At 36.2% G+C, this 25465-nt stretch overlaps 1 protein-coding gene across 28 annotated transcripts in view; it reads left to right on the forward strand.

The window, feature by feature from the left end:
• Tenm3 (teneurin transmembrane protein 3) overlaps positions 1-25465 on the forward strand; it is a 2554979-nt gene that overhangs the window by 2378072 nt on the left and 151442 nt on the right. For all 28 annotated transcript variants that reach the window (XM_087217023.1, XM_087217025.1, XM_087217024.1 and 25 more), the window contains one exon: positions 1477-1715. In XM_087217023.1, the coding sequence (XP_087073149.1) occupies positions 1477-1715 (239 nt within the window). The remainder of the gene's footprint in view (positions 1-1476; positions 1716-25465) is intronic.

A 25465-nucleotide genomic window follows, 5' to 3' on the forward strand; every position in this document is an offset into this window, starting at 1 on the left:
TAATAATTTTCTGGAGACTCTCTGCATCACTTGAAATACCTTTTGGCTTTTCCTAAGCAATGATATAATAAAATCATGAGTTCAATTCCTCTTTATTCATTAAAAGTTTATGTAGTGCTTATTATATTCCAAACACTTTTTACATTCTTTTGCAATAAATTTTAACTCATTTGAACTTCAAAACAACTCTGTGGGGTAAATATGACTGTTCCCCATTTGACCGATTTAAGAAATCAAAATAAAGTGAATGGTTAAAGAACTTGTCCAAGAACACATAAATCAGAATTAAAACACTGAAAGTCTAGCTTTCCAGTTATGTTATTAACCCCTTTAATAATTCCATATATTGAATTGTTTTCTAATATATAATAAAATACATGAGCATTGAAATGAAATATTTAGCCATGTACCCTGTGAATGCGTCTTATGTAAAGACCATACATGGGATACTCGGGCATCTTTAACCTCCTGAATGTGAAGGAGAAAACACAGCCCATTTAACTTCACGGCACAGGCTAGAGGGGAGTGTTATTACGAATGTTAGGACACCAACTGAATTTACAGTGTTACCAGCATAATATTAATTGTAAACCATAAAAAGTGTGGTGCTGTTTTTAAATTTGGAGAGTTTTTTGTTAATAGGAATTTTTTAATCAGTCATTTTCCCTAAATTTCTGCTTAAAATTTTTTTCAAAATAGGACAGTACATAGCTTTTAGAGTCTGTGGGCTCCACTATAGTATGATTCAGTTGTTAGGGAATCTTTTGATAGATGATCTAAAACCTGCTTCACTGACCTCTTCATTCATTTAGGATTGGTTTTACAAAATATTCTGTGATTTTTTTCCCTCTCAGCTCCTGCAGATTTACCTTCCTGATTGTGTTTGACATAAGCTAAAAATAAAATAGTTTACATCCCTTGAGAACTGACCAGTGCCCATGGCAAGTGAGGAAGCAGGCTAGGGTGAGAATGTTTCCATGGATATCCAAAAAGTAAATGTATATGCAGAACATCAGCACGATCGTGTGTACATGTGCTTACATGAGTACGTGCTCTCGTATAAGTACATGTGTGGCTGTAAAGTAACAAGACTAGTTTTCTTATGTGAGTTATGAAGATACCCTTAACACAGTTCGCAAAGGGATGTTCCAAAATGGCTTTGTTCAATAAATTACAGGTATATGATTAGAATAACTTTATAGTCTCTGAAGATGTCTACTTGAAGTGACAGTGATCATTTGTACATACAACCCCTTACGTACACTAAATATCAGTCTCTTTCATTAGATTCATTTTTAAGATTTTGGTTTTTTGGTTAAAGCATTTACTTAATTTTTAATTTTTTAAGTTATACAAGGTAAATGAGAGAGAAAGAAACAGTGGAGAGCTAGTCCATAAGTGCATCTGGCTCTCAAATTTAACACATTCCTATCATAACATAACCACATCTTATAACGATATTCTCCTTTTTCACAGGCATTTCCTATTCAAAACAGGAACAGGGACAACGCCACTGTTCAGTACTGCAACCCCAGGATACACAATGGCATCTGGCTCTGTTTATTCGCCGCCTACTCGGCCATTACCTAGAAACACCCTATCAAGAAGTGCTTTTAAATTCAAGAAGTCTTCGAAGTACTGTAGCTGGAAATGTACTGCACTGTGTGCTGTAGGAGTCTCAGTGCTCCTGGCAATACTCCTATCATATTTTATAGGTAAGAACAAGATTTTAAAATTATTTTATCTGGGGCCAGGGATTTAGCTCAGTGATTTTGCCGCCTGCTGCGCAAGTGCAAGGACCTGAGTTCAATCCCTGGTACCAAAAAAAAAAATTATTTTATCTGTCGTTTGGGACACTATACCATTGTTTTGTTAAATTTATTTAATTTTTTGATCAAGAAGTATATTAGGAGATGTATTTTGTGAAGGATGGGTTAGTAATAATATAAATCACAAAAGATTTTAAGTAATTTTCAGGAGATGTAGAAAAAGAGAAAAGCTAGTTAGTAGGTGATTTGTTTTCAAAAAGAGCAATTTATAGTATTGGATACAAACTACAGTATACATTTGTCACTGACCTTCCTTGTGAAACATGGACAGCACTATTACATTTGTTTACACACAAAATAATTCATGCATTTGCAAGAATGACCACTATGCCAGAATCTCCTTCAGTCCTTGTTCAATGGGAAGCTCCCCACTACTTGTGATATTACATGTCTTTCAGCTAGCTCAGCTACCTAAATGTAAGACTCATCACTCGGGACTATCATCTTGCACTCAGGAGCGCTCTCCAGAGACCTGAGCATCCGTAAAACAATGAATGGATTATACAGTCCCTCACATATGTGATTTTTCATCTTTTTGGATGTAGTATTGATCATGCTTTTCATTTAAGGGTAACCCAAATGATGGAAGCTACTGATAGAAATCATAAATATTCCTTTCATTTAAGTATTTTGTAATATATTTAAGCAAACTACTGGAAATGGCTTTTTAAAATGCCAGAAATGACCACATCTTATTTTGTTCTGCTTCTAAGTATAGGGAAAGGCCTACCACATTGAAATGCTAATGGTGTCCACTGAGATAAATCATAAGCTGTGTGGTTTATCCACCAAGAACAACAACCAGTGATGCATTCTCAAGTTTACAAAGCAATTTGTGCTGCCCCATGAAATCCTATAACTGAATAAGAATATTACAGAGCTGTATAGAGAATAGTATGATGCTTTTTGCAGTGAACCAGCATCTACCAATAGCTACAGTACTCCTTAGATATAAATTATGTACTTTGGAAAAGTGAAATAACCATTTTGAGTCACTATGGTTAATGGAAAAACAGAATTGTAGAGCGTGAAAGAACTTTAGAGATAATTGAGTCAGGGATGGCAGCTATATGGCATGTTATGTACCATTATTTCCAATTCTTTGACCATGGAAGATATCACTAATGATTCAGAGCACTCTTCCAGCTGAACCTGGAGATGTCCTCATTATCTCCATCAGACTGCTTCATGCAGCACCTCAAACAGCCGAGTAGCACCAGTCAAACAAAACCTTTTTGTCATTTTTAAATCTCACTTAACTGCTTCCTCATAAAATAGTTGAATCAGATAGCAAATGGTTGTCACTTGTCCAAAATCACACCCTGGTGAAACAATACTATGCTATTTCCTAACACTTATAACACTGAAGGTAAATGAGGAATTTCACAACAAACATCGCTTTTCACAGATGAATTTCTAATATTCAGTTAGAAAATATCCCAGCTATTAAAAGAATTTCTTCTAGTTAACTGAGTAAATCATTTGTGCAAGTCAGAAGTGTGAAGCTAAAGATTTTTAAATGATTCTGAAATGCACATATAATAAATTAAATTAATAAATGGTCCATATATGTTTGTGGGGGATTCTTCTTCCTTTTTTAATATAATGCATGCCAGATAAATAAATACTATGGAAGGCCAGGATTTGGCATCAGGATCACCGGTCTCGTATCCTTTCTAATAGTTAAGTATCTGTACCTTTAGAGTTGTTAAATATTTTGATTATCAGTTTAATACCATTTAATTTTATTTTTGTGGTGCAACTAGCAGGAAAAGTAGCATTTTACCATGAGATTAGGTCCCTGCTACTTTTGAGACTTGTACACTTTTCAGGGATTCATTAGTGAATATAACTATAATTCTTCTAAGTAAAAACTCAAAATTTTTCTTTCATTAAAAATCATCTGATTTTATTGCTTAGTGGTTACCCTCCTGTTTTATTCCTGTTAGTACCACCATTATGAACTTTTCCCTTTACTTTCTTTTTCTCCACATGGAAAAATGCAAATTATATAGTTAATATATTCATACCTTCTTTTTAGTTCAGTAGATATTTGTTGAACATTTATTTTGACCCAGTTATTGTTTTAGGAATTAAAGAGACACTATCCCAGTGTTGTCTGGCAGAATTACTTTAATTATAAAAGAAACTTTATAATATTCTTGCTTTAATTAAGCACAGGTATGCTTAAATTTTCATTGGTCTCCTACATTTAGATGATTTCTGCACTGATGCAGTGATTTTATTTTGGTAAGACAAAAATGTTTTATTCACTTAGTATGATAAATCTTTTTCTTTAAAGATGTTGCCTTTGTCCTTGAAAAAAATATGGCACTTCTCTCAGAGAGGGTTATCCTAGCCTGTTAAGTGTGCGTGTAAAGCTAAGAGGGAAAAAAAGAATGCTTGCCTATCCAGCCAGGTCAGTCTGATTAATCCCAGAATCAATAGGGTGACCAGTATCACCATCAGATTGCCTTCATCACCTTTAATAAAGGCACAGGCATCCTGAAACTTTATTTTCCGTTTCCTTACAAGTCCCCTTCTTTCATATTGTCAGTATAAAGCAGAAGCCTAAGAAATAAGTTTTTAATTAAAAAAATAAGTTTGAGGAAGTATTTCTATCCTAGAATTTCTTTCTCACTTTGCAATAAGATAATGAGAACTTAAAACAGTGTAACTGTAACATATATTTTCTCTGAAGTGAAGTTAGAATGGAAAAGGTGGATAGTTTCTAAAAGAGAGGAATGGAGAGAGGGCAGGGAGGTGGATGGGCTTTGTGTTTTATTTGTTTACTTGTTTTTAAGTCCCTGTCAAAATTTCAGAGAACAGAGAAAAGCCTAAAAAAATTAATTGTAATTCCATAGTGTATAGGAAACCAATGATAACTTTTTAGTATATACTTTCCAGATGTTTTTTAATGCATGTATACAATTAGAGGTCTATATTTTTTTTCCTTCGGTTTTCTGAGATAGGGTCTCACTGTGTAGGTCAGGCCGTCCTTGAACTCACTGTGTGGCACAGGCTGGCCTCGAACTAACAGTGACCCTCCTACCTCAGCTTTCTGAATGTTGGGATTGCAAGCATGCTCCACCATACCCAGCAGAGGTACATATTTTTAAAAGCATTTTACACCATCCCTTTCACACTTATCATTAATTTATATCACCTACACACAGTAAATTTATTCAGTGGCTATCTTTTTCATTAAGTTTATTGATGCATTTTAGGTATACAATATGATGAGATTCATCATTGGGAATTTGTACCTTTACATGATATATCTTGGTTCTTATTTTTTCCCCATTCCCCTGCCCCCCTTTCAAACCCTCCACCCCTCCCTATGTACAGAGACTTTGTTTTCATTTTTTCCTTTTCTCATATTTATTCCTTTCCCTTCTTTCCTTTCCTCTACCCCTCCCAATTCCCCTTCCCCTTTGGAACTTTTCTTCCTCTTTCAAATTATCTATTATACATTTTGATCCTTATTTACACTTTCAGTTTCTCACACAAGAGAAACTTCAATATTTACACGTGTGTCCTATTTATTTCACTAAAGAGTATGGCCTCAATGTACATCCATATACCTATAAATTTCTCTAGTTTTTCATTCCTTATGGCTGAGTAGTACTCCATTTTACAAAAAAGAAAACAACTTTTGTATCCAGTCTCCAGTTGATGGGCAATTGGGCTGTTTCCAAGTTTTAGCTATTACAAACTGTGCCTCTATAAACATGGATACACATATATCACTGTGGTATGATTCTTTTACTTTTTTTAGGAAGATACCCAGTAGGGGAATAGTTGGGTCAAATGGGACCTCTAATTGTAATTTTTTGAGGTATCTCCATACTGATTTCCACAGTGGTTGCAACATTCTACACTCCCACCAACAGTGGAGAATGGTTCCTCTTTCGCCAGAACCCCACCAGAATTTGCTATTGGTTGATTTCTTGATAGCAGCCATTCTTTCTGGGGTGAGGTGGAATCTCACTGTTATTTTCATTTGCATCTCTTAAATGACCAGTGATGTCGAACAGTTTTTCATATCTTTATTTGCTGTTTCTACTTCTTCCTCTGAGAAATGTCTGTTCATTTTAGATGCCCATTTTTGGATTGGGTTTTTTAATTTGGGAGGTCTGATTTTTTTAAGTTCTTTATAGATTCTAGATATATATCTTTGTCTGGGAAACAGCTGGTAAATTTTTTTCCCACATTGTGGGTTGACTCTTCACGCTTTTGGTGGTTTCTCTTACTGTGCAGAAGCTTTTAAATGAGGTGAGATCCCAATAGTTGATTCATTGTGTTAGTTCACCTGCGACTGAGGTTTTGTTCATGAAATCTTTACCTACACCAATGTCTTCAAGAGTTTTACCTAACCTCTCTTCCAGCTGGCTTAGTGTTTCTGTTTCAATGTTTATATCTTTGAACCATTCTTTCTTTTCTTTTTTTTTTTAATTAAATTCTTTTATTGGTACATTGTAGGTATACAACACAATTACATTTCTTATTGGGAATTGTACCTTTATATAATGCATCTTGGTTCTTATTTTTTCCCCATTCCTAGCCCTCCCTTCACACCCTCCACCCTTCCCTATTTACAAAGACTTTATTTCCATTTTTTCCATTTCTCAGCATTTTTCCTTTCCCTTCTTTCCTTTCCTCTGCCCCTCCCACTACCCCTACCCCTTTGGACCTTTTCTTCCTATTTGACATTATGGATTATTCATTCTAATCATTGGTACATTTTAGGTATTCAATATAATGACATTCATCATTGGAAATTTGCACCTTTACATAGTCTCTCTTGGTTCTTATTTTTCACCCTTGCCCAGCCCTCCCTTCAACCCCTCCAGTCCTCCCTATTTACAAAGATTTTGTTCCTATTTTTCCATTTTCTCATGTTAATCCCATTCCCTTCTATCCTTTCCCCTAGGCCTCCCACTTCCTTCCCCTTTGCCCCTTTTCTTCCTATTTCACATTACCTAGTATACATTTAGTCCTTAGTTACACTTTCAGTTTCTCACACCAGAGAAACTATTTGGAATTTATATATGTGTGTCCTATTTATTTCACTTAAGAGTATCGCCTCAATGTGCATCCACTTAGCTATAAATGTCTCTAATTTCTCATTTTTTATAGCTGAGTAGTACTCCATTTTATTTAAAAAACACATTTTCTTTATCCAGTCTCCAGTTGATGGGGATTTGGGCTGTTTCCAAGTTTTAGCTATTACAAACTGTGCTGTTATGAACATGGGCACACATATATCGCTGTGGTATGATTCTTTTAATTCTTTGGGGAAGATCCCCAGCAGTGGAATAGCAGGGTCAAATGGGACTTCCAGTCCTAGTTCTTTGAGGTATCTCCATACTGATTTCCACAGTGGTTGCCTCAGTCTACACTCCCACCAGCAGTGGAGCAGGGTTCCTCTTTCCCCACAGCCCCACCAGCATTTGTTATTGGTTGATTTCATGATAGCAGCCATTCTTTCTGGAGTGAAGTGGAATCTCAGCATTGTTTTCATTTGCATCTCTCAAATGACCAGTGATGTTGACCATTTTTTCATGTATTTATTTGCTATTTCTACTTCTTTGTCTGAGAAATGTCTGTTCATTTCAGATGCCCATTTTCAGATTGGGTCTTTAAATTTGGGAGGTCTGATCTTTTTAAGTTCTTTATAGATCTGAGATAGTAGACCTTTGTCTGAGGAAGAGCAGGTGAAGATTTTTTCCCACATTGTGGGTTGTCTCTTCACACTGCTGGTGGTTTCTCTTGCTGTGCAGAAGCCTTTTAATAAGAAGAGATCCCACTTGTTGATTGTTTGTGCTAGTTCACAGGCAACTGAGGTTTTGTTCATAAAATCTTTTCCTACACCAATGTCTTCAAGGGTTCTACCTAACCTCTGTTCCAACTGCTTCAGAGTTTCTATTTTAATATTTAGATCTTTAATCCATTTTGATTTTAATTTAGTGCATGGTGAGAGATACAGGTCTAGTTTGAATCTTTGGCAAGTAGAAGCCCAATTTATCCAGCACCAATTATTAAAGAGGCTATCTTTCCTCCAGTGAGGGTGTTTGGCTCCTTTATCAAAGATGAGATGGCTGAGTGTGTCTGGCATTGTTTCTGCATCTTCTAATCTGTTCCACTGGTCCTCAAGTCTGTTTCTTTGCCAGTACCATGCTGTTTTGATCACAGTAGCTTTGTAGTAGAGTTGCAGGTTGGGGATTGTGATACCCCCTGCCATGTCTCTGTTACCTAGAACTGCTTTTGCTATTCTGGGTCTCTTCTTGTTCCAAATGAATTTTTGGATTGTTTTCTCAAGGTCTATGAAGTATGCTGCTGGGATCTCAATCAGAATTGCATTAAATCTATATAGCAGTTTTGGAAGTATGGCCATTTTCACTATATTAATCCTTCCTACCCAGGAGCAGGGGATGTCTGTCCGTTTTCTGATATCATCTTCAATCTCTCTTTTCAGAGTGCCATAGTTTTCAGAGAAGAGGTCTTTGATTTCTTTCATTAGGTTGATTCCTAGCTATTTCAGTTTTTTGGATGCTATTGTGAAAGGAATTATTTGCCCTATTTCTCTCTCAGTGAGTCTGTCATTGGTGTAGAGGAAAGCTATTGATTTTTGTGTGTTGACCTTGTAACCAGCTACTTGACTGAATTTGGTTATAAAGTCTAGAAGACTTTTGGTGGAGTTCTTGGGGTCTTCTCTATAGAGTATCATGTCATCTGCAAATAATCACAATTTGACTTCTTCATTACCTATCTTTATTCCTTTTCTTTCTTTCTCTTGTCTAATGGCCGTGCCTAATGTTTCCAGAACTCTATTGAACAAGAGTGGTGATAGTGGACATCCTTGTCTTGTTCCTGATTTTAGTGTGAAGGATTTCAGTTTTTGACCATCGAGTATGATATTGGCTGTTGGTGTTTCATAGATGGCTTCTATCAGTTTGAGGTAGAGACCATCTATTCCAATTTTTTGTAGAGTTTTTATCATAAATGCATGTTGGATTTTGTCAAATGCTTTTTCTGCATCTATAGAGATAATCATATGGTTTTTGTCCTTGGCTCTATTGAAATAGTGTATTACATTGATTGATTTGGGTATGTTGAACCATCCCTGCATCCCTAGGATGAATCCCACTTGATCAGGATGTATGATCTTCTTGATGATCTTCTGCATTCTGATTGCCATTATCTTATTAAGGATTTCTGCATCTATGTTCATTAGTAAGATTGGCCTATAGTTCTCTTTTTCAGTTGGATCTTTCTCTGCTTTGGGGATCAAGGTGATGCTTGCTTCCAGGAATGAATTTGGGAGTGTTGCTACCCTTTCAATTTCATTGAAGAGTTTAAACAGTAGTGGCAGCAGTTCCTCTCTAAATGTCTTGTAGAATTCATCAGTGAAGCCATCAGGGCCTGGGCTTTTCTTAGTTGATAAGTTTTTAATTGCATTTTCAGTTTCATTGGTTGATATTGGGTTGTTCAGAATTTTTAGGTCTTCTTCGTTCAACTTTGGTAATTCATATGTATCTAGGAATTTGTCCATTTCTTCTGTGTTGTCCATCTTACTGGTGTATAGGTTCTGGAAGTAGGTATTGATGATCCTCTGGATTTCTGCTGGGTCTGTTGTAATTTCACTCTTTTCATTCCTAATTGCGTGGATTTGGGCCTTTGCTTTTTCTGACAAGGTTGGCTAAGGGTTTATCAATTTTGTTGATTCTTTCGAAGAACCAACTCTTGGCTTCATTGATTTTTTGTATTGTTCTCTTAGTCTCCATTGCATTGATTTCTCCTCTGATCTTTATCATTTCCTCCCTTGTATGAGCTCTGGGATTGTCCTGTTCTTCTTTTTCTAGAAGCTTGAGGTTCCGCATCAGGTTGTTTAATTGGGCTTGTTCTGTTTTCCTAATATGTGTATTCACTGCTATGAATTTCCCTCATAAGACTGCTTTCATTGTGTCCCATAGATTCTGATATGTTGTATTGTCATTGTCATTTAATTGAAGGAACTGTCTGATTTCTTCTTCAATTTCCTCTGTGACCCATTGGTTATTCAGAAGTGTGTTGTTCAATTTCCACATGTTTATGAAATTTTTTGAGTTTCTTTTGCTATGGATCTCCAATTTCATCGCACTATGGTCTGATAATATACAGGGGATAACTTCAATTCCTGTGCACTTACTTAAACATGTTCTATGTGTGAGTATGTGGTCTATTTGGAGAATGACCCCTGTGCAGCTGAGAAGAATGTGTATTCTGATTTTGTGGGGTGGAACACTCTGTAAACATCTGTTAAGTTCATTTGTTCAAGAGTTCGATTGAGTTCTAGTATTTCATTACTTATTTTTTGTCTAGTTGATCTATCTGTGACAGTGGGGTGTTGAGGTCCCCCACTACAATTGTATTAGTGCATATATGACTTTTCATGTCCGTTAGTATTTGTTTTATATAGTTGGGTGCACTAATGTTTGTTGCATAGATATTTATGATTGTCATCTCTTCCTCTTGGATTCTTCCCTTTACAAGGATGTAGTGTCCTTCTTCCTCTCTCTTAATCAGTGTTGGTTGGAAATCTACTTGATATGCAGAGAGGATAGCTACTCCTGCTTTTTTTCAGGTTCCTGTTGCATGGAGTATTGTTTTCCACCCTTTAACTTTCAGTCTATGAGTTTCCTTTTGAATTAAATGTGTTTCTTGTATGCAGCATATTGTTAGATTTTGCTTCTTGACCCATTCTGCCAGTCTATTTCTTTTGATGGGTGAATTGAGACCATTAATGTTGATGGTTATAACTGAAACATATTGACTTGTCATTGCCATGAGTTTTTCTTTTTGTTGGGTTCTCCCTCTTTCCATTTAATTTCTTGTCATGCCAGATGGGTTCATTCTGCTTTGCTTCCTGGGGCTGTGATCCTCAATGTCTGTTCCTAGGATATTGTGTAAAATTCTTTGGAGTGCTGGTTTGGTATTCACCAAGTTCCTAAGGTGCTCTTTGTCATGAAAGTATCTTATTTCTCCATCCATTTTGAAAGATAGTTTTGCAGGGTACGTCAATCTGGGTTGGAAGCTGTTTTCTTTTAGGGCTTGGAATATGTCACTCCAAGCTCCTCTTGCCTTGGTGGTTTGTGTTGAGAAGTCTGCTGTGATTCTGATGGGCTTTCCTTTGTATGTGATTTGTTTCTTTTCTCTGACTGCTTGGACAACTTTGTTCTTCTGTTGTGTTTCTGGAATCTTAACAATTATATGCCTATGTGTAGATTTTTTTTGATCAAGGCTATTTGGAGTCCTATATGCCTCACTTATCTGTATGTCAAGCTCTTTTCCCCTGCTTGGGAAGTTTTCTGCCATTATTTCTGTGAAGAGATTTTTTATGTCATCTCCCCTCTCTCCTGTTTCTTCATTGACTCCAATCAGTCTTATGTTATTCTTCTTTGCATCATCTAGCAGCTGCTGGATTGATTTTTCATGTTCCCTTATAATTTTGAAGCAATTTTTCTTTTCCTGGTCACTAATTTCAATCTTATCTTCTATATCTGAAATTCTGTCCTCACATTGGCTCATTCTGCTGTGTAGACTTTCAGTGGAGTTTTTCATGTCCTGGAAATCTATTTGCATCTGTTTTATGGATTCCATTTGTTTCTTATGTTGGGATTCCATCATGTTCCTGAGCTCCTCTCTAGATTTATTAATCATGTCTTGCACTAGTGGCACAATTTCTCCTGTTATCTGAGAAATTATTTCTGATTTCATTTTTTCCAGATCCCCTTTTGTTGCCCATTCAGTGGGTCCAGGTGGTTGAGTATGAGAGTCTTCTATCTCATTTCCCTTTGGGTTTGCTGTAGGTGATCTGGAAGTCTGGTTTTGAGACTTATTTAGGTGTTTTCTCATTTCGACTGTGGCGGGGGGCTGTTATTGCCTGCACGGATTACCTCCTCTGAGCTGGGAGAGGTGGGACAGGGGCCAGGAGCAGCGGTAGGGATGGTGACCCAAAAGCCCTTTCCTGTGGGCTGGGAGCAGCGGGAGGGATGGTGGCCGGGAAGCCCCTTCCTCTGGACCAGGAGCAGTGGGACAGCTGCTGAGAAGGGCCTACCTCTGGGCCGGGAGCAGCGGGACTCAGTACCTTGGTCTGGTGGTCTGGTGTGCTCTGCATCTTTGTAGTGTGGAACCAGGTGGCTGCCTGTCTGCAGCGGGATGATTTGGCGTGTTCTGTGCAACTCCTCTTTGAACCATTTTGATTTTAGTTTAGTGGATGGTGAGAGATATAGGTCTAGTTTTAATCTTTGGCAAGTTGAAACCCAATTTTTCCAGCACCATTTATAAAACAGGCTATCTTTCTTTCAGTGAGGGTGTTTGGCTCCTTTGTCAAAGATGAAGTGGCTGAGTATGTCTGGAGTTGTTTCTGGGTCTACTAATCTGTTGCACTGATCCTTGGGTCTGTTCCTTTGCCAGTTATATGATGTTTTTATCACAGTAGCTTTGTGGTAGAGTTTCAAGTTGGGGATTGTGATACCACCTACCTTGTCTTTGTTGCCTAGGATTGCTTTTGCTATTCTAGGTCTCTTCTTGTTCCAAATGAATTTTTGCATTGTTTTCTCAAGTTCTGTAAAGTACACTGTTGAAATTTCAATTGGGATTGCATTAAATCTACAGAGCAGTTTTGAAAGTATGACCATTTTCACTTTATTGGTTCTTTCTACCCAGGAGTAAGGGATGCTTTTCCATTTTCTGATGTCCTCTTCAATCTCTTTTTTTGGAGTACTGTAGTTTTCACAGTAGAGGTCTTTCATCTCTTTCATTAGATTCATTCCTATATATTTCATTTTTTTGGATTCTATTGTGAAAGGAGCTGTTTCTCCAGTTCCTCTCTCAATGAGTCTATTGTTCATGTACAGGAAGGCTATTGATTTTTGTGTGTTGACCTTGTATCCAGCTACTCTACCTAATTTGGTTATTAAGTCTAGAGAGACTTTTGGGGTCATCTATATAGGGTATCATATCATCTGCAAATAATGACAATTTGACTTCTTCTTTTCCTATCTTTATTCCTTTTATTTCTTTCTCTTCTCTAATTGCTGTGGCTAATGTTTCCAGAACTATATTGAACAGGAGTGGTGATAGTGGACATCCTTGTCTTGTTCCTGATTTTAGTGAAGAATTTCAGTTTTTTACCATTTAGTATGATATTGGCTGTTGGTTTTTCATAGATGGCTTTTATTGGGTTGATATAAAGACCATCTATTCCAATTTTCTGTAGGGTTTTTATTATGAATGGGTGTTGGATTTTGTCCAGTGCTTTTTCTGCATCTAGTGAGATGATCATATGGTTTTTTTCCCCAGCTCTGTTAATATAGTGTATTACATTGATTGATTTGCATATGTTGAACCATCCCTGCATCCCTGGGATGAATCCCACTTGATCAGGGTGTATGATCTTGATAATCTGCATTCTGTTTACCAGTATTTGATCATAGTAATGTAGCACTCTGAATCTGTGCATCCAAAATGGAGCAAATCTATTGAAAACCCAATTTCAGATAGCTGCATTTTTTATTTTTAAGAACAACACTTTATAGGAATGAAATTCTGCCTGTGTGTGTGTGTGTGTGTGTGTGTGTGTGTGTGTGGTAGTCCTTTAGCATCCAGTGAAATTTTGGCTATCTTGACATGTTTCTACTCTGTCTTGACTTTCAGTATGAACTCTATTTATTTGTAGAAAATATTATATATGAGGGTTAGAAAAGATAGAGGTCACTTAAAATTCAGCTCATTCTACACTCAGCTATGTAGTATATCAGTGACTTCTGAATTTAACCTAAAGTGGGAAAAAGCTATATCTTTGTATTCGATTTTTGACACTTTAAATTTTGGTTGCTTTTTGTTAGCATAGGATAAACATACTTGTTTTGAGTATATCCTGTATTATATATCAAAAATCACTACCAAATTCAAGAAATTATACAAGTTCATAAAGTATAAAAAATTATTCTCCTCTCTTCATAAAAAAATCATTTTGCTCTTGATGTGAGGCCAATGAAAGTAAATAATATATAAAAAGTACATTTAAACTGACTGTTTTTATGTTTAAATATAGGGATCTCTGTGACTTTAAAAATACTGAAAAAAAACAGTAACAATAAGAAACACCTTTAAAGTCAGCTCCACTTTGGTGTGCACCAAACATAAATATTTTGTCTGTGAAATACAATGATATTTTCTCTCCTTTAGGCTATAATTTTTGCAGAATGTAGCACTATCTCCTGACTCATGGCAAGTGAAAAGCATAATACAATTGTTTGCCATTTCAGTGCTATGTTATATAAATATTTAATTGGCATTACATATGTGATTGCTTTTACATTAGTCGTACTGAGAGCATTGTGTTTTGATGAAAGTGTAACATATAGAATAATGAAAGGAAAAGTTAAAAAAAGACTTTATAGATTGCTAGAAATTTTTAATGAATTTAGTGTTATTGACTAACTCCATATCCAAACAGGCTCAGAATATAACAGATCAAATAAAATTCTGTTCTTTCTTTAAATGTTTATTGTGTCATCATCTTCAAAATCTATAGATTGCTCACCTTGTCTCTCTACCTTAAATATAAGATTCTACAGTTTCTTTTTTATTGCCTTTAGTAAGATAACCAACCGCTATCAGAAAATGAAGTGCCATCCATCTGTCCATCACTCATTCAGCACTTATATTTATGGAGTGACTACTGAGGGTCAGACACTGTGAAAGAGACAGCAATAGATGAGATAATATACTCCTTACCCTCCTAGAGATTATAATCTTTTGGAGAAAAGAAACCCTGAGCAATTTTTTACAATCATGGTGGCTATTTTAAAAAGAGAACTGTAGGAAACTAGGAAAATGCATAAAAGGCAGAATTGACTGAGTCTAGACATTAGACATTAAAGAAAGATTTTCCTGCTAAGACCTGAATAATAACTAGGATTATGTATTTTGACAACTGCTGACATAGGAACAAATTTTAAATGTTACCACATAAACTTAAATGCAATGCAAAAATCAATTGTCAGTATTGTTTAAACCACCATATTGTAGTACAATAATGATAAAAATCTACACATATCTCAGGGGAAAAGAGATTTGCTATGCATTGGTTTTCTTTGTTGACTTAGCTAGAACTCTTGCAGGTAATATCTAAAAGTGGGGAAAAAATGTTACTTTGCAAATTCTAGGTAACTGGATCTAAATTGTCACAAGAATTTATAGCTTTTTTCTGTTTTTTCCTTTCTATTAATTTCACATAACAAACATGCATGTTTTAAGTACATCCACAAAATGGCTTTAAAATCTGTTAAAGTTCTTTTCAAACATCTACAAGAGCCCTATTAATCAATTTTGAAGAATTTTTTTAAAGTGTATGTGTGTGCGTGTGTGTGTTAATGTGTACACGTGCATGTGTTTGTTTTTTGGGTTTTTTGTTTTGTTTTGTTTTGTTTTTTGATACCGGGGATCGAATCGGGTCCTTGCGCTTGTGCAGCAGGCAGTGAAACCACTGAGCTAAATCCCCCGCCCAACGTTCATGTGTTTTGCCTGTGTTCAAAAACCTGTTCGGAGATAAAGTTCATGTTTTGTATTTGATCCTCAAAGATGTCAGTATATCCAATTTCCAATATTGAGTTCAGCCTAAAGAACATTACTTTGAGACCCTCCCATTGTGCATTTTAAGTACATATACAGGGAATCAATGAACAATTATAAGTTTTAGCTGGATCCACTTCTGCATAATACTTAAATATTTTCTGAGAAAATATTCAGAGTTGTTTGTTGGTTTGTTGGTTTAATGTTCAGAGCGTCCACGATTTCCCTGTTGTTTCATACCTGTGACTTCTCCAGGTTTCCAAAAGGGAACTTATGTCCCTCTCCTGCCACCTCTCCCCGTCCTGGAGCCCATTGTGACACTGGTGCTCTATCTGGGATTTTCTTTTCACCCTAATACTTCAACAAAGGCTGGCCCTTTCTGGTTCTCCCAATAGCAGAGAGCACTTTTTCCTCTCTCACTTGCAATAAGGTTCTTCTGCCTGGAAGGAGAAGAGGCCTTTCAGGTCTAATCTTCCACTTTCCAGGGTGACAGAAAGAGATCCAGGATTGCATGGACAATTCCTACATGTAATTTCTGAAAGGTGAAGTTCTTCCTTCTGAAAGGAAATGATACAAGTTGTTCTAAAGCTTTGGGGTTTTTGTTTTTCACATGTTTCTTATTTTAATCATTTCCAATATTACAGTCAATTTAATTACATTAAATTTAGCTATCTCCCTAAATAATGAAATCACAAAGATGATTAAGACATAATCTTTACTACATTGATATCACAGTCTTATGTGACAAAATATATCAGATTTGCATGTCACATTACAATGTATTTTTGAATACTGCTGATAAGTACCAAATCTTAGAGCATCAAGATGAATTGAGTTTGTATACACCTGTGTCATTTTCTAACTGTAATTTTGATGAGGGTATTTAATTTCCATAAACCTGAACTTCCTCATCAGTATAAACAGGTTGAAAAATAATATAACTTCGGGAAATATTTAACAGAATTATCAATATGCCCTGCAAAATCTAAGTACTCAATCAATTTTAGCTGCTATTATTATTATTTCTTATGACAGCCTAGTAAAATAAATATTATTGTCTACAAGCTTTAAAAAGAAAAATTTTAGATCCAGGGAAGCAGTGACTTTTTCATTATTAGGGCCAGTAAATATTTAGAAAGGGAACTATAAACCAAGTCTCCTTTTAATAACAGTGAGTGACAAACTGAGAAATTTATTCAATTTTGAATTCTCATTTTGTCGTATCTGATTATGTCAGGAGATAAGTCTAAGGAGATGTTATAATGTCTCTGACACTTGTCTTTAATACTTCATTCACAAATAAAGGGCAGTTTTTCTGGCAACAGTTTCAACCTAAGTTTTAATAATATTGTTTACAGTTCAGTTCATTTATTCTTATTGTTACCTTCTATTTGTTTCAAGAAATGTTGATTTTTTTGCCTTCATGTTAATGCTATAAAATTTCCTTTTTAAAGTAAATGCATTAACATTTTTGTCCTTCATGTCAAAGAAAAATTAACTGAATATATAAATATAAAATATTTATTTATAAAATAATACTACAGAAAGTTTTAAATGATGTCATAAACGATATAGGTACTTTTTAAAAATATATGGGAATCATGCTGAGGGGACTGAAAATGCTCTAGGTCTCTTCCTTTAGGTCCCTTAATTTTATTCTAGATCCTGAATCATTTTGTTAACCACATTTCCAGTTTTAATAAGCTGATGCATGACATAGTTACTGAGCCTGAGTGTATATAAAATTAACCATATTATTTCAGTTATTTCAAGTAATCACCAATTTTACAATTATTTTCTATTTTTAGAGAGAACATATTTTTAGAAGCTTTCTGCTTCTTCAGAGAAATTCTTTATGACCTTAGAAAAGAATCGCACATAGAGAAGCATTGCATGTTTAAAATGGGAAAGTGGGACATTTATTTTTAGGTAAGGAGAACGAGACCACCAAATACAGAAGCAAGCTGGTACTGTGAGCAAGTCTCCTGGGGATCAGAGACTGAAGTTTCCTCTATATTTTGCTTTGAAAATTTCCACAGATGAGCCATAAATAACCATTAACATTAGTTAAGTTAATAATTAAGGAAAAGTACTTTCCAAGTGATCCCAGATGAATGGGAGCCATGAAAACACTGGCTTCCTAAGGCCTTTTCCTATCTTGCCTGAAGGTGAAATGACACAGTCATGTTGATGTGAGTGGTGAGAGTTACCATGACCTGCTCGATACTAGATAATCCACAAGAAGTGAAGTAGATTCCACAGCAGTTTGCTTCTCACATGCCATGGAACTTAATAAGGTAGACTACGCAGTCAACTTACTGAATTTTTTTGAATGAAGGATGAACAAACCACGTGAGCTGCCTGTGCCTAAATTTCTGGAGGATCATTGATTTGTTTAGTTTCCACTTAAAAACCACATGCATGTCTATGGATGCATATGTGTGAATGCATGTGTGACCACACATGTGTCATATTATCCTGCTCAAAGGTGATCCATTGGAGAACAGGAATATTATGAAGGGGCTGTATTTCTAGATTTTCCTATATTTTAATATCCTAAGATTCCTCTGAGAATCTTTTTATTTTGGTAGTTGGATCTTTTAATCTCTTGGAAATCTGTTTGTATCTGTTTTATGGATTCCATTTGTTTCCTATGTTGGGATTCCATCATGTTCCTCAGATCCTCTATTTGTTTATCTGTGTCCTCTCTAGATTTATTAATCACATCTTGCACCATGAGCAAAATCTTTGCTGTTATCTGAGTAATTATTTCTGATTTCATTTTTCCCAGATCCTCTTTTGTTGCCAGTTCAGAGAGTCCAGGTGGTTGAGTATCAGAGTGTTCCATCTCGTTTCCCTTTGGGGTTGCTGTAGGTGATCCGGAAGTCTGTTTTTGAGGCTTGTTTATGTGTCTTCTCATTTCCATGGGGGGGGGCGGGGGGTGCTTCTGGTGCCCACGCGGCTCACCTTCTCTGCCCTAGGAGCTTGGGATGGCAGCGGGGGAGCTTCCTTCTGGGTCCTGGGACTGTCTGAGCTTCACTGCCCTGGGAGCCTGGTGTGGAGGCGGAGAGCTTCCTTCCAGGTGCTGGGACCGGCTCACCTTCTTGGCCCTAGGAGCCTGGGATAGCAGCGGGGGAGCTTCCTTCCTGGTGCTGGGACCGGCTGAGCTTCACTGCCGGATCTTTTAATAATAGTGATTAAAGTGTCTTAAAATTTCAAGGAATTATCTTTTTTAGAACCTATATTCCCCAATGCCTTTTTAAAAAGTCAAAAAAAAAAAATTATGCTTACTTAAGTCATTAACATACATAAACATTTGTTCCGTAAAGTAGAATGTAGTTTTCAAAGCTACTGTAAAAGAAAAGAAGCCAGATGAAAATTGAGTCAAGACCGCAAGGCTTTGAATAATGAGCTGGAGCCATGGAGTTTTCATGGCAAAGCTGCTCATTACTGTCACTGGTGAAACCCCTGTCACATATATTTCATGATAATAGTAAAGTCGATATTTTGGCAATCAGAATAGTATACAAATCATGGAAATTATTTCATTCTGTATTTTGTATGTTTTTGAAATTGAAGAGGTGATCAAAATATACAGTGAATGTTTAAATTTAAAATAATTATTACAGTAAAAGATGTGTTGCCATTAATGCCCATCAAAGTACTGCTTCTCACTTTGAGTACATTTATTCCGCTATTCTTACCACTTTCTGAAGCAGTTCTGGAAATCCTCTTTCACGAATGTCTTTAAGAATTGTGATCAAGGGCCGGAGATGTAGCTCAGAGATGCCACACCTGCCTGGCAAGCACAAGGTCCTGAGTTTGATTCTTGGTACCAGGAAAAAAAATTATGATAAAAAATAGGGTGAATGGTGCTCCCCAATGATTGGCATCTAACAGAAAGGTAGGCCTAGAAAATGGTGTGTCTTCATCTACATTACTCATTGGATCTGTACCATGTGATTTCTGGCTCTTCCCCAAAGTCAAAATGACCATGAAATGTAAATGTTTTGAATGACTTTAGGACACTGAGGCAGCCACAACAACGCAGTAAAGACATTCATGAAAAAGGACTTCAAAGAACAATGGGACAACTGATTTGAAGCAAGAGGGAGTATTTTGAGGGCATCGGTGGCAATGTGTCTTTTACTGTAATACTTTTGAAAATTTAAATATTCACTATAAATTTTAAATCATACCTTATCAGTCTTTATAGCATAGTTTTGAATATTTGCAACTATTGCCTCAAAGATTATCTAGACTAATAATGACTAGCCGGTTCAGATAGGTGACTGGGATGTTCTTTCCACAAGATTAGAGAATGACTGCTTCTTTCAGTGAATGATGAGACCCAGAAACAGGACAAAACTTGATGAAAAATTAGGAAAGTATCTTACTTAGAAATCTTAACTTAATCCCCCCAATGACAGAAACACAGTTTGATTTTCATCAGACTCTGTCATCTTCAACATTGGCTGTCAGTGGGCAGCTGGAATTATCATTTCCTAAACAGCATCTGTAGATGTCTTATACTGTATCTGCATAGTTAAGAAAGAAAAAAATGTAATGAATTTTAAAAGTAGAATTTTAAAGTGTTATAATTTATAAAAGAATATGAATCAAGTATAGGAGAAATAAAATTATAAGTTAAAATACTATTTTCATCAAGATATTTCAATAATTAATGTAATTCCATGAATGATGTTATGACAAAAAGATGGGAAAGAAAAAAGTCATAAAATATAAAATATTGCCAGCTATTCTTTTTTTTTTTTGGTATCAGGGATCTAACTCAGGACCTTCCGCTTTCAAGGCAGGCAGTGGAACCACTGCGCTAAATCCCCGGCCCTTGGCAGCTATTCTTTACCTCCTTTCATTGCTTCCTTCCAGAATCTGTTCATTCATAGAAGCCTATGATTTCAGAATGCCATCTTGTAATTCTCAGAGGAACTTGTTACACTGTGTTAATTCCACTATCAAAATATCCTCTAGTTGGCAAAGAGAATAATTCCCTTTCTCAATGGCAACTAGAGTACATATTAATATGAAAAGTTTCAAAAGAAATACTAATTTTAAAATAATCACATCTGGGTCAGCAAGGTATAGACTGTTGAAATAATATTAGCCTTAAAAGTTAATAACAAATAATAATGGATTCAAATGCCAAAATGTTGCTGAACACATTCTGTCAACATGTATATAAACACAGCAGGAAATCCAAAACAAAAGCTAATTTATGGAAAACTATGTATTCCTAATGACAGTTTAGACCAATAGGGGTCCGAATTACAAACTGCAATCTTTACATGATATGCTTTCATTTTACATAGAAAACTTGGTTGCATTGTGGAAGCATGTATCACATCAAATCATAGCCCTATATTTAAGAGTATTTTTTCTTATTTTTCTGAAAAATCTAATCATTCTACATGTGCATCATGTATATGTATGTATTCATGAAACTGAAACAGAAAAGGAAAAATTATGCTTTCAAAACCCATGATACCAAGGAATCATGCATAAAATGCTAATTTAACCCTCTGCAGTGTACTTTTTTAAATAAACACAAAGGAACACTGGTTTTCTAATATGTTTTTTTGGTACTGGGGATCGAACTCAGGTCCTTACACTTGCACAGCAGGTGGCCAAACCACTGAGCTAAATCCCCGGCCCCCTAATATGTTGATTTCCTTTTATTCTTTTATTGTTCCTCCTTTATTTATTTGTTGTTCGGTTGGTTTGTTTATTTGTTTGTTGCAGTATTAGGGATGAGCGCAGGGTCTTCATACTGAGCTACATCCCTGGCCCTTTTTAAAAATATTTTTTATTTTGGAACACAGCCTTGTTGAGTTGCTAAATTGCCCATGCTGGGCTGGAACTTGCTATCCTACTATCTCTGTTTCTGTGTGCTGGGATTACAGGTGTGTGCCACCACACTCAGGTTAATATTTTGATATCTTATTGATGTCAGATTTTTTTCTTACATGCTCAGTGATTTAACCTGAATATATTTCAAAATATATTGACATAATGTATAAATCTGAAAGAGACCTTAGAGATCATATAAGCAAACCTTTCAAATATAAATAGGAGATATACCCCTCAGAAAGGCCTGGTAATTTGCCAGAGTTCCACAACAAGCTAGAGCCATAATTGAGATTGGAACTCAGGTATCTTCTGATGTAAAGGAAAGATTCCACAAGACATCACAGACAAACTATGTTGAAAACAGTGCCTTTCACTATAAATGCTCAGACCCTGGTTTTATTTTTACTACTTCTGTTAAGAGGATCCTAAATGAATTATTTTCCGAAATACTGTCTTTGGGAAGGTGTACCATGGTGCATGCAAGGTGAATTACAAGAAAGGGAAACTAGACCTTAGCTTATTAAGTGAACTTTCAAGGTTTTAGAGGCTAAACAAGACTGAATTGCAGTTATTTTCAGGGTGATATTTTTAAGGTCCATTTTGCTTACTAGACAGTGATTCGTATATTATCTCATACTTTTTGTTTTTGTGAGAATGTTCGCTTGATCTTGTAGTATTAAATAGCACTTAGGCAATAATGTCAGTCCTGCTAAGAACTGTGTTGTATGTTGCCAAAACCGCAGCGTGTGCTCTTCAGGCTTCTGGTGGCATTAGCTGCCTTCAGGTTACTGATGGCAAGGGTGCTTGCTTCTGTGTTCCCTTCACAACATCCCCTGTAATTAGCTATGAGGTTCTGGCAGATTGCTGGACCCTGTCACCAGCTGTCACCACCCCCTTTTTCCCATCGATATTTGGCAAGCTCTGAGAATTCAGATATGCCAGTGGAAATAATAGTAGCTGTGGTAACAACTTCAGTGGCATGGTCCCCAGAGGCAGGATCAAAATTTGGCACCTTTTCTCTCAACATGAAACTAAAAATGGCATTGAATTTGCTACTTGGTGGTATACAATTTTCTTTAATTACCCACTTTTTTTTGTTTCAAATGTTCTACATGCTGGCCTACAAATGTCAAACCAACATATATACTGGTTAAAAACAATGACATGCCCACTTTCTATGAGGAGGAGGAGGTAAAAGAAACAACTATAATGCCATGGATTCTGTTCATCCTCATCAGCCTCAGAAAATAAAAGGGATACATGTGGTGATTCCTCTCACCCAAGTGGACTTTGAGTCTGAAAGAAAATCCCTTCATAAAATTTTACTGACGGGCCAAGGATTTGGCTCAGTAGTGCCACCACCTGCCTTGCAAGTGCAAGGTCCTGAGTTCGATCCTAAGTACCAAAAAAAAAATTTTTTTTTTACTGACAGGTCTTCAGTAACATATTGTCTCAAAATTATTTCAATTTATGAGAGTTTCTTTCCTCTACATTAACTGAAAAAATCTATAGCAGCAAAAAGTACAAAGCTATAGCATGAATTTTTTAATTACATAAGAAATGACTTTTAAAAACTGGTTACACCCAAAGAGCACCACACAGTAACTTTAAAATATATACCTAGGGTAGACTGTTCAGGTAACATTGGTTTCAATAGTTACTAATGGCTTGCCAGCAGTTTCATCACTCGTAGAGATGATGTTATTGTAATTTTTATCATTTTCTTAAGTGGTAGTATAAATTTATAAATTAATTAATGAAATTAATTTTGCAGATGACAAATGTCACATTACAATTTACCTGAAAGGGAATATTTACTGAAGGGAAATCATCTTGAAAATCTGTATTCTCTTGCCCTGGGAAAAAGAGAAGAATTATATTCAGTGTGTCCAAAGCTCTTTCTAAATGCTAATAGTCTAAGATCTTCTGCTAGTCACTTGTATTGCTCAGGAACTAATTCAGCTACAGAGTCTCAGGTTTTGAAGATCAGTTTAAAGCAAAATATTAAAAAATCAAGATATATATTAAACTTTTAAAATTGTTTTATTTTCTCATATCTAAAATTCTGTACACTTACCCCCCCATACACCTTCTGTCTTCCTTTGAAGTATTTGTCTTTACCCACTAGCTGCATTAAGTCTGTAAGACTTCATAATGAAATAAGGTGCTGGTGAGATTTCCTCATGCAGATGTTGGGATAAGGCAGTCCAGAAACCAGAAAATTACGAGCAAAGGCACAGAGTCAGGAAAATTAAGTGCATGATTTAACTGTGGACAGGCAGATGTGGTCAGTTCCTGGGTTCTGTGAGAGCTACCTGGTAATACATTAACGGCCACATGTGAGGAGACCATCATCAAGTTATGAGAGCCATCCCTGGGTAAGATACTTTGGTAACTTTGTGTGGTGTGGAACTATGTATTCTAAAAGGGGAACCAGAAAACTGATTAGAAATAATGGGGGCCTCTCCCAGAAACCAGTTCACACGACAGTGCTTGAAACTAAAACACTTGGAGGTAACATTATAAGAATGCCAAGAAATAAGGCAGGAAATACTCAAAGAAGTTTTGCATAACAAAATTTATAAAACTGTGTGCATACAGAACTTGGTGAAAATGAAAACTACACTATAAAAAATTAAATGAAGGCCTTAAATAGGAGAGTGATGCTGAAAACAAGACAAAGGAAATTAGGAGTGAGACTGCTGGACTAGCAACTAACTGAATGATAAGATGAGGGAAGAAGAAAAGTTAAAGTTTCAAGGTTTATAGTTTTAGTAATTTTATTTAGCATCAGTTGAGTAATTCCTACAAATCTAAATGCTTTATTTGCATTGTCTTTATTTAATTGTATAGCAAATCTATAAAATATATATATCATGATTTCTACTTAATAGACAAGAAAACTGAGTTTCTGAGGTTATGTAATTACCTACAGGTATATACAGTTTGTAATCCCTAGAGCTGTGTTTCAAGCTAGGCCTATCTGACCTTATTGGCTGGGTTAAAGTGATATCATAAACAAAGAATGGAAACCCAGAAAGCAAAACAATTACCAATGATAAAGCTGAGGTACCAGAGGATTTCTAGGTATGTCTAGTAGTAAAATGTATAATTTGAAGCACAGTTTAATCCAGAAAGAAGTTAGCATTAGAGATACATATTTGAAAGTCATTTGTATTGGTCAACTTTTCCCTTTGATGGTACAAAATACCTGACACCTGTAACTTAAAGGATAAGAGTTTTATTTTAATGTATACTTTCAGAGGTTTCAGTATGTGGTCAACTGCTCCAAGGCTGGAACATCATGAGAGAAGGGTATGGTGAAGCACAGCTGCTCACTTCATGGTGGCTGGCAAGCCAAGTACAGGAGAACACCAGTGAGAGATATACCCTCCAAAGATATGGCCCCAGTGACCCACCTCCTCTAATGGGCCCTACCTCCTAACAGCACATTCAGCTAGACGTACCTGCAGATTAGTCTACTAATGAGTATAGCACTCCATGATTCCATCACCTTTCCAGGAATCTCTTAATCCAATCAAGTTGAAAATTAGGATTAACTGGCACAATTTGACCCCTTGTCAACTTGACACCAAAACACGTCTCCTTAAACTATACTACTGTCCAGAAAACACAGTAACAAATGAATAATTTCAGCTGACATGGTACAACTATCCTGTGAACAATCAGAAATGAAATAATTCCTTCCCCAAAGTTTCAACAGTTCTAGAATTTTTCAAAAGTTTTCTCTGAGACTTTGAGCTAAGAGTTCAAAAAGACCTAAAACCCAACATGTAAACATTAAGTTCTCTTGCTCCATATGTGGCATCCAGGGGACATAGAAAGGGCTGGGGCAGCCCCACCTCTGAGGCTTTGCCTGTTGCAGCCCACATGGCCTCTTTCTTGGGCTGGCTTTGCTCCAGACCTGCAGCTTTCCTCAACACATGTTCCACATTCCTGGCATCTCCAGCTTTCTGAAGTCTACATTGGAAACTTGACCTCATTCTCACAGTTTCATGTTCTCCCTTCTCATTACCTCCTGGCAGGGACTCCAACCCTGTCACACATTTTTGCCCGGCTTCCTTTTGAAATCTAAGAAGAAGCATGGATCAATCCAGAAAAAAGTGAGCGTTAGAGATGTGTAT

The sequence above is a fragment of the Heterocephalus glaber genome, unplaced genomic scaffold (genome assembly GCF_053883595.1).
Source record: "Heterocephalus glaber isolate CG9 unplaced genomic scaffold, H.glaber_assembly_v1.0 deba00001461, whole genome shotgun sequence".
NCBI lineage: Eukaryota > Metazoa > Chordata > Mammalia > Rodentia > Bathyergidae > Heterocephalus > Heterocephalus glaber.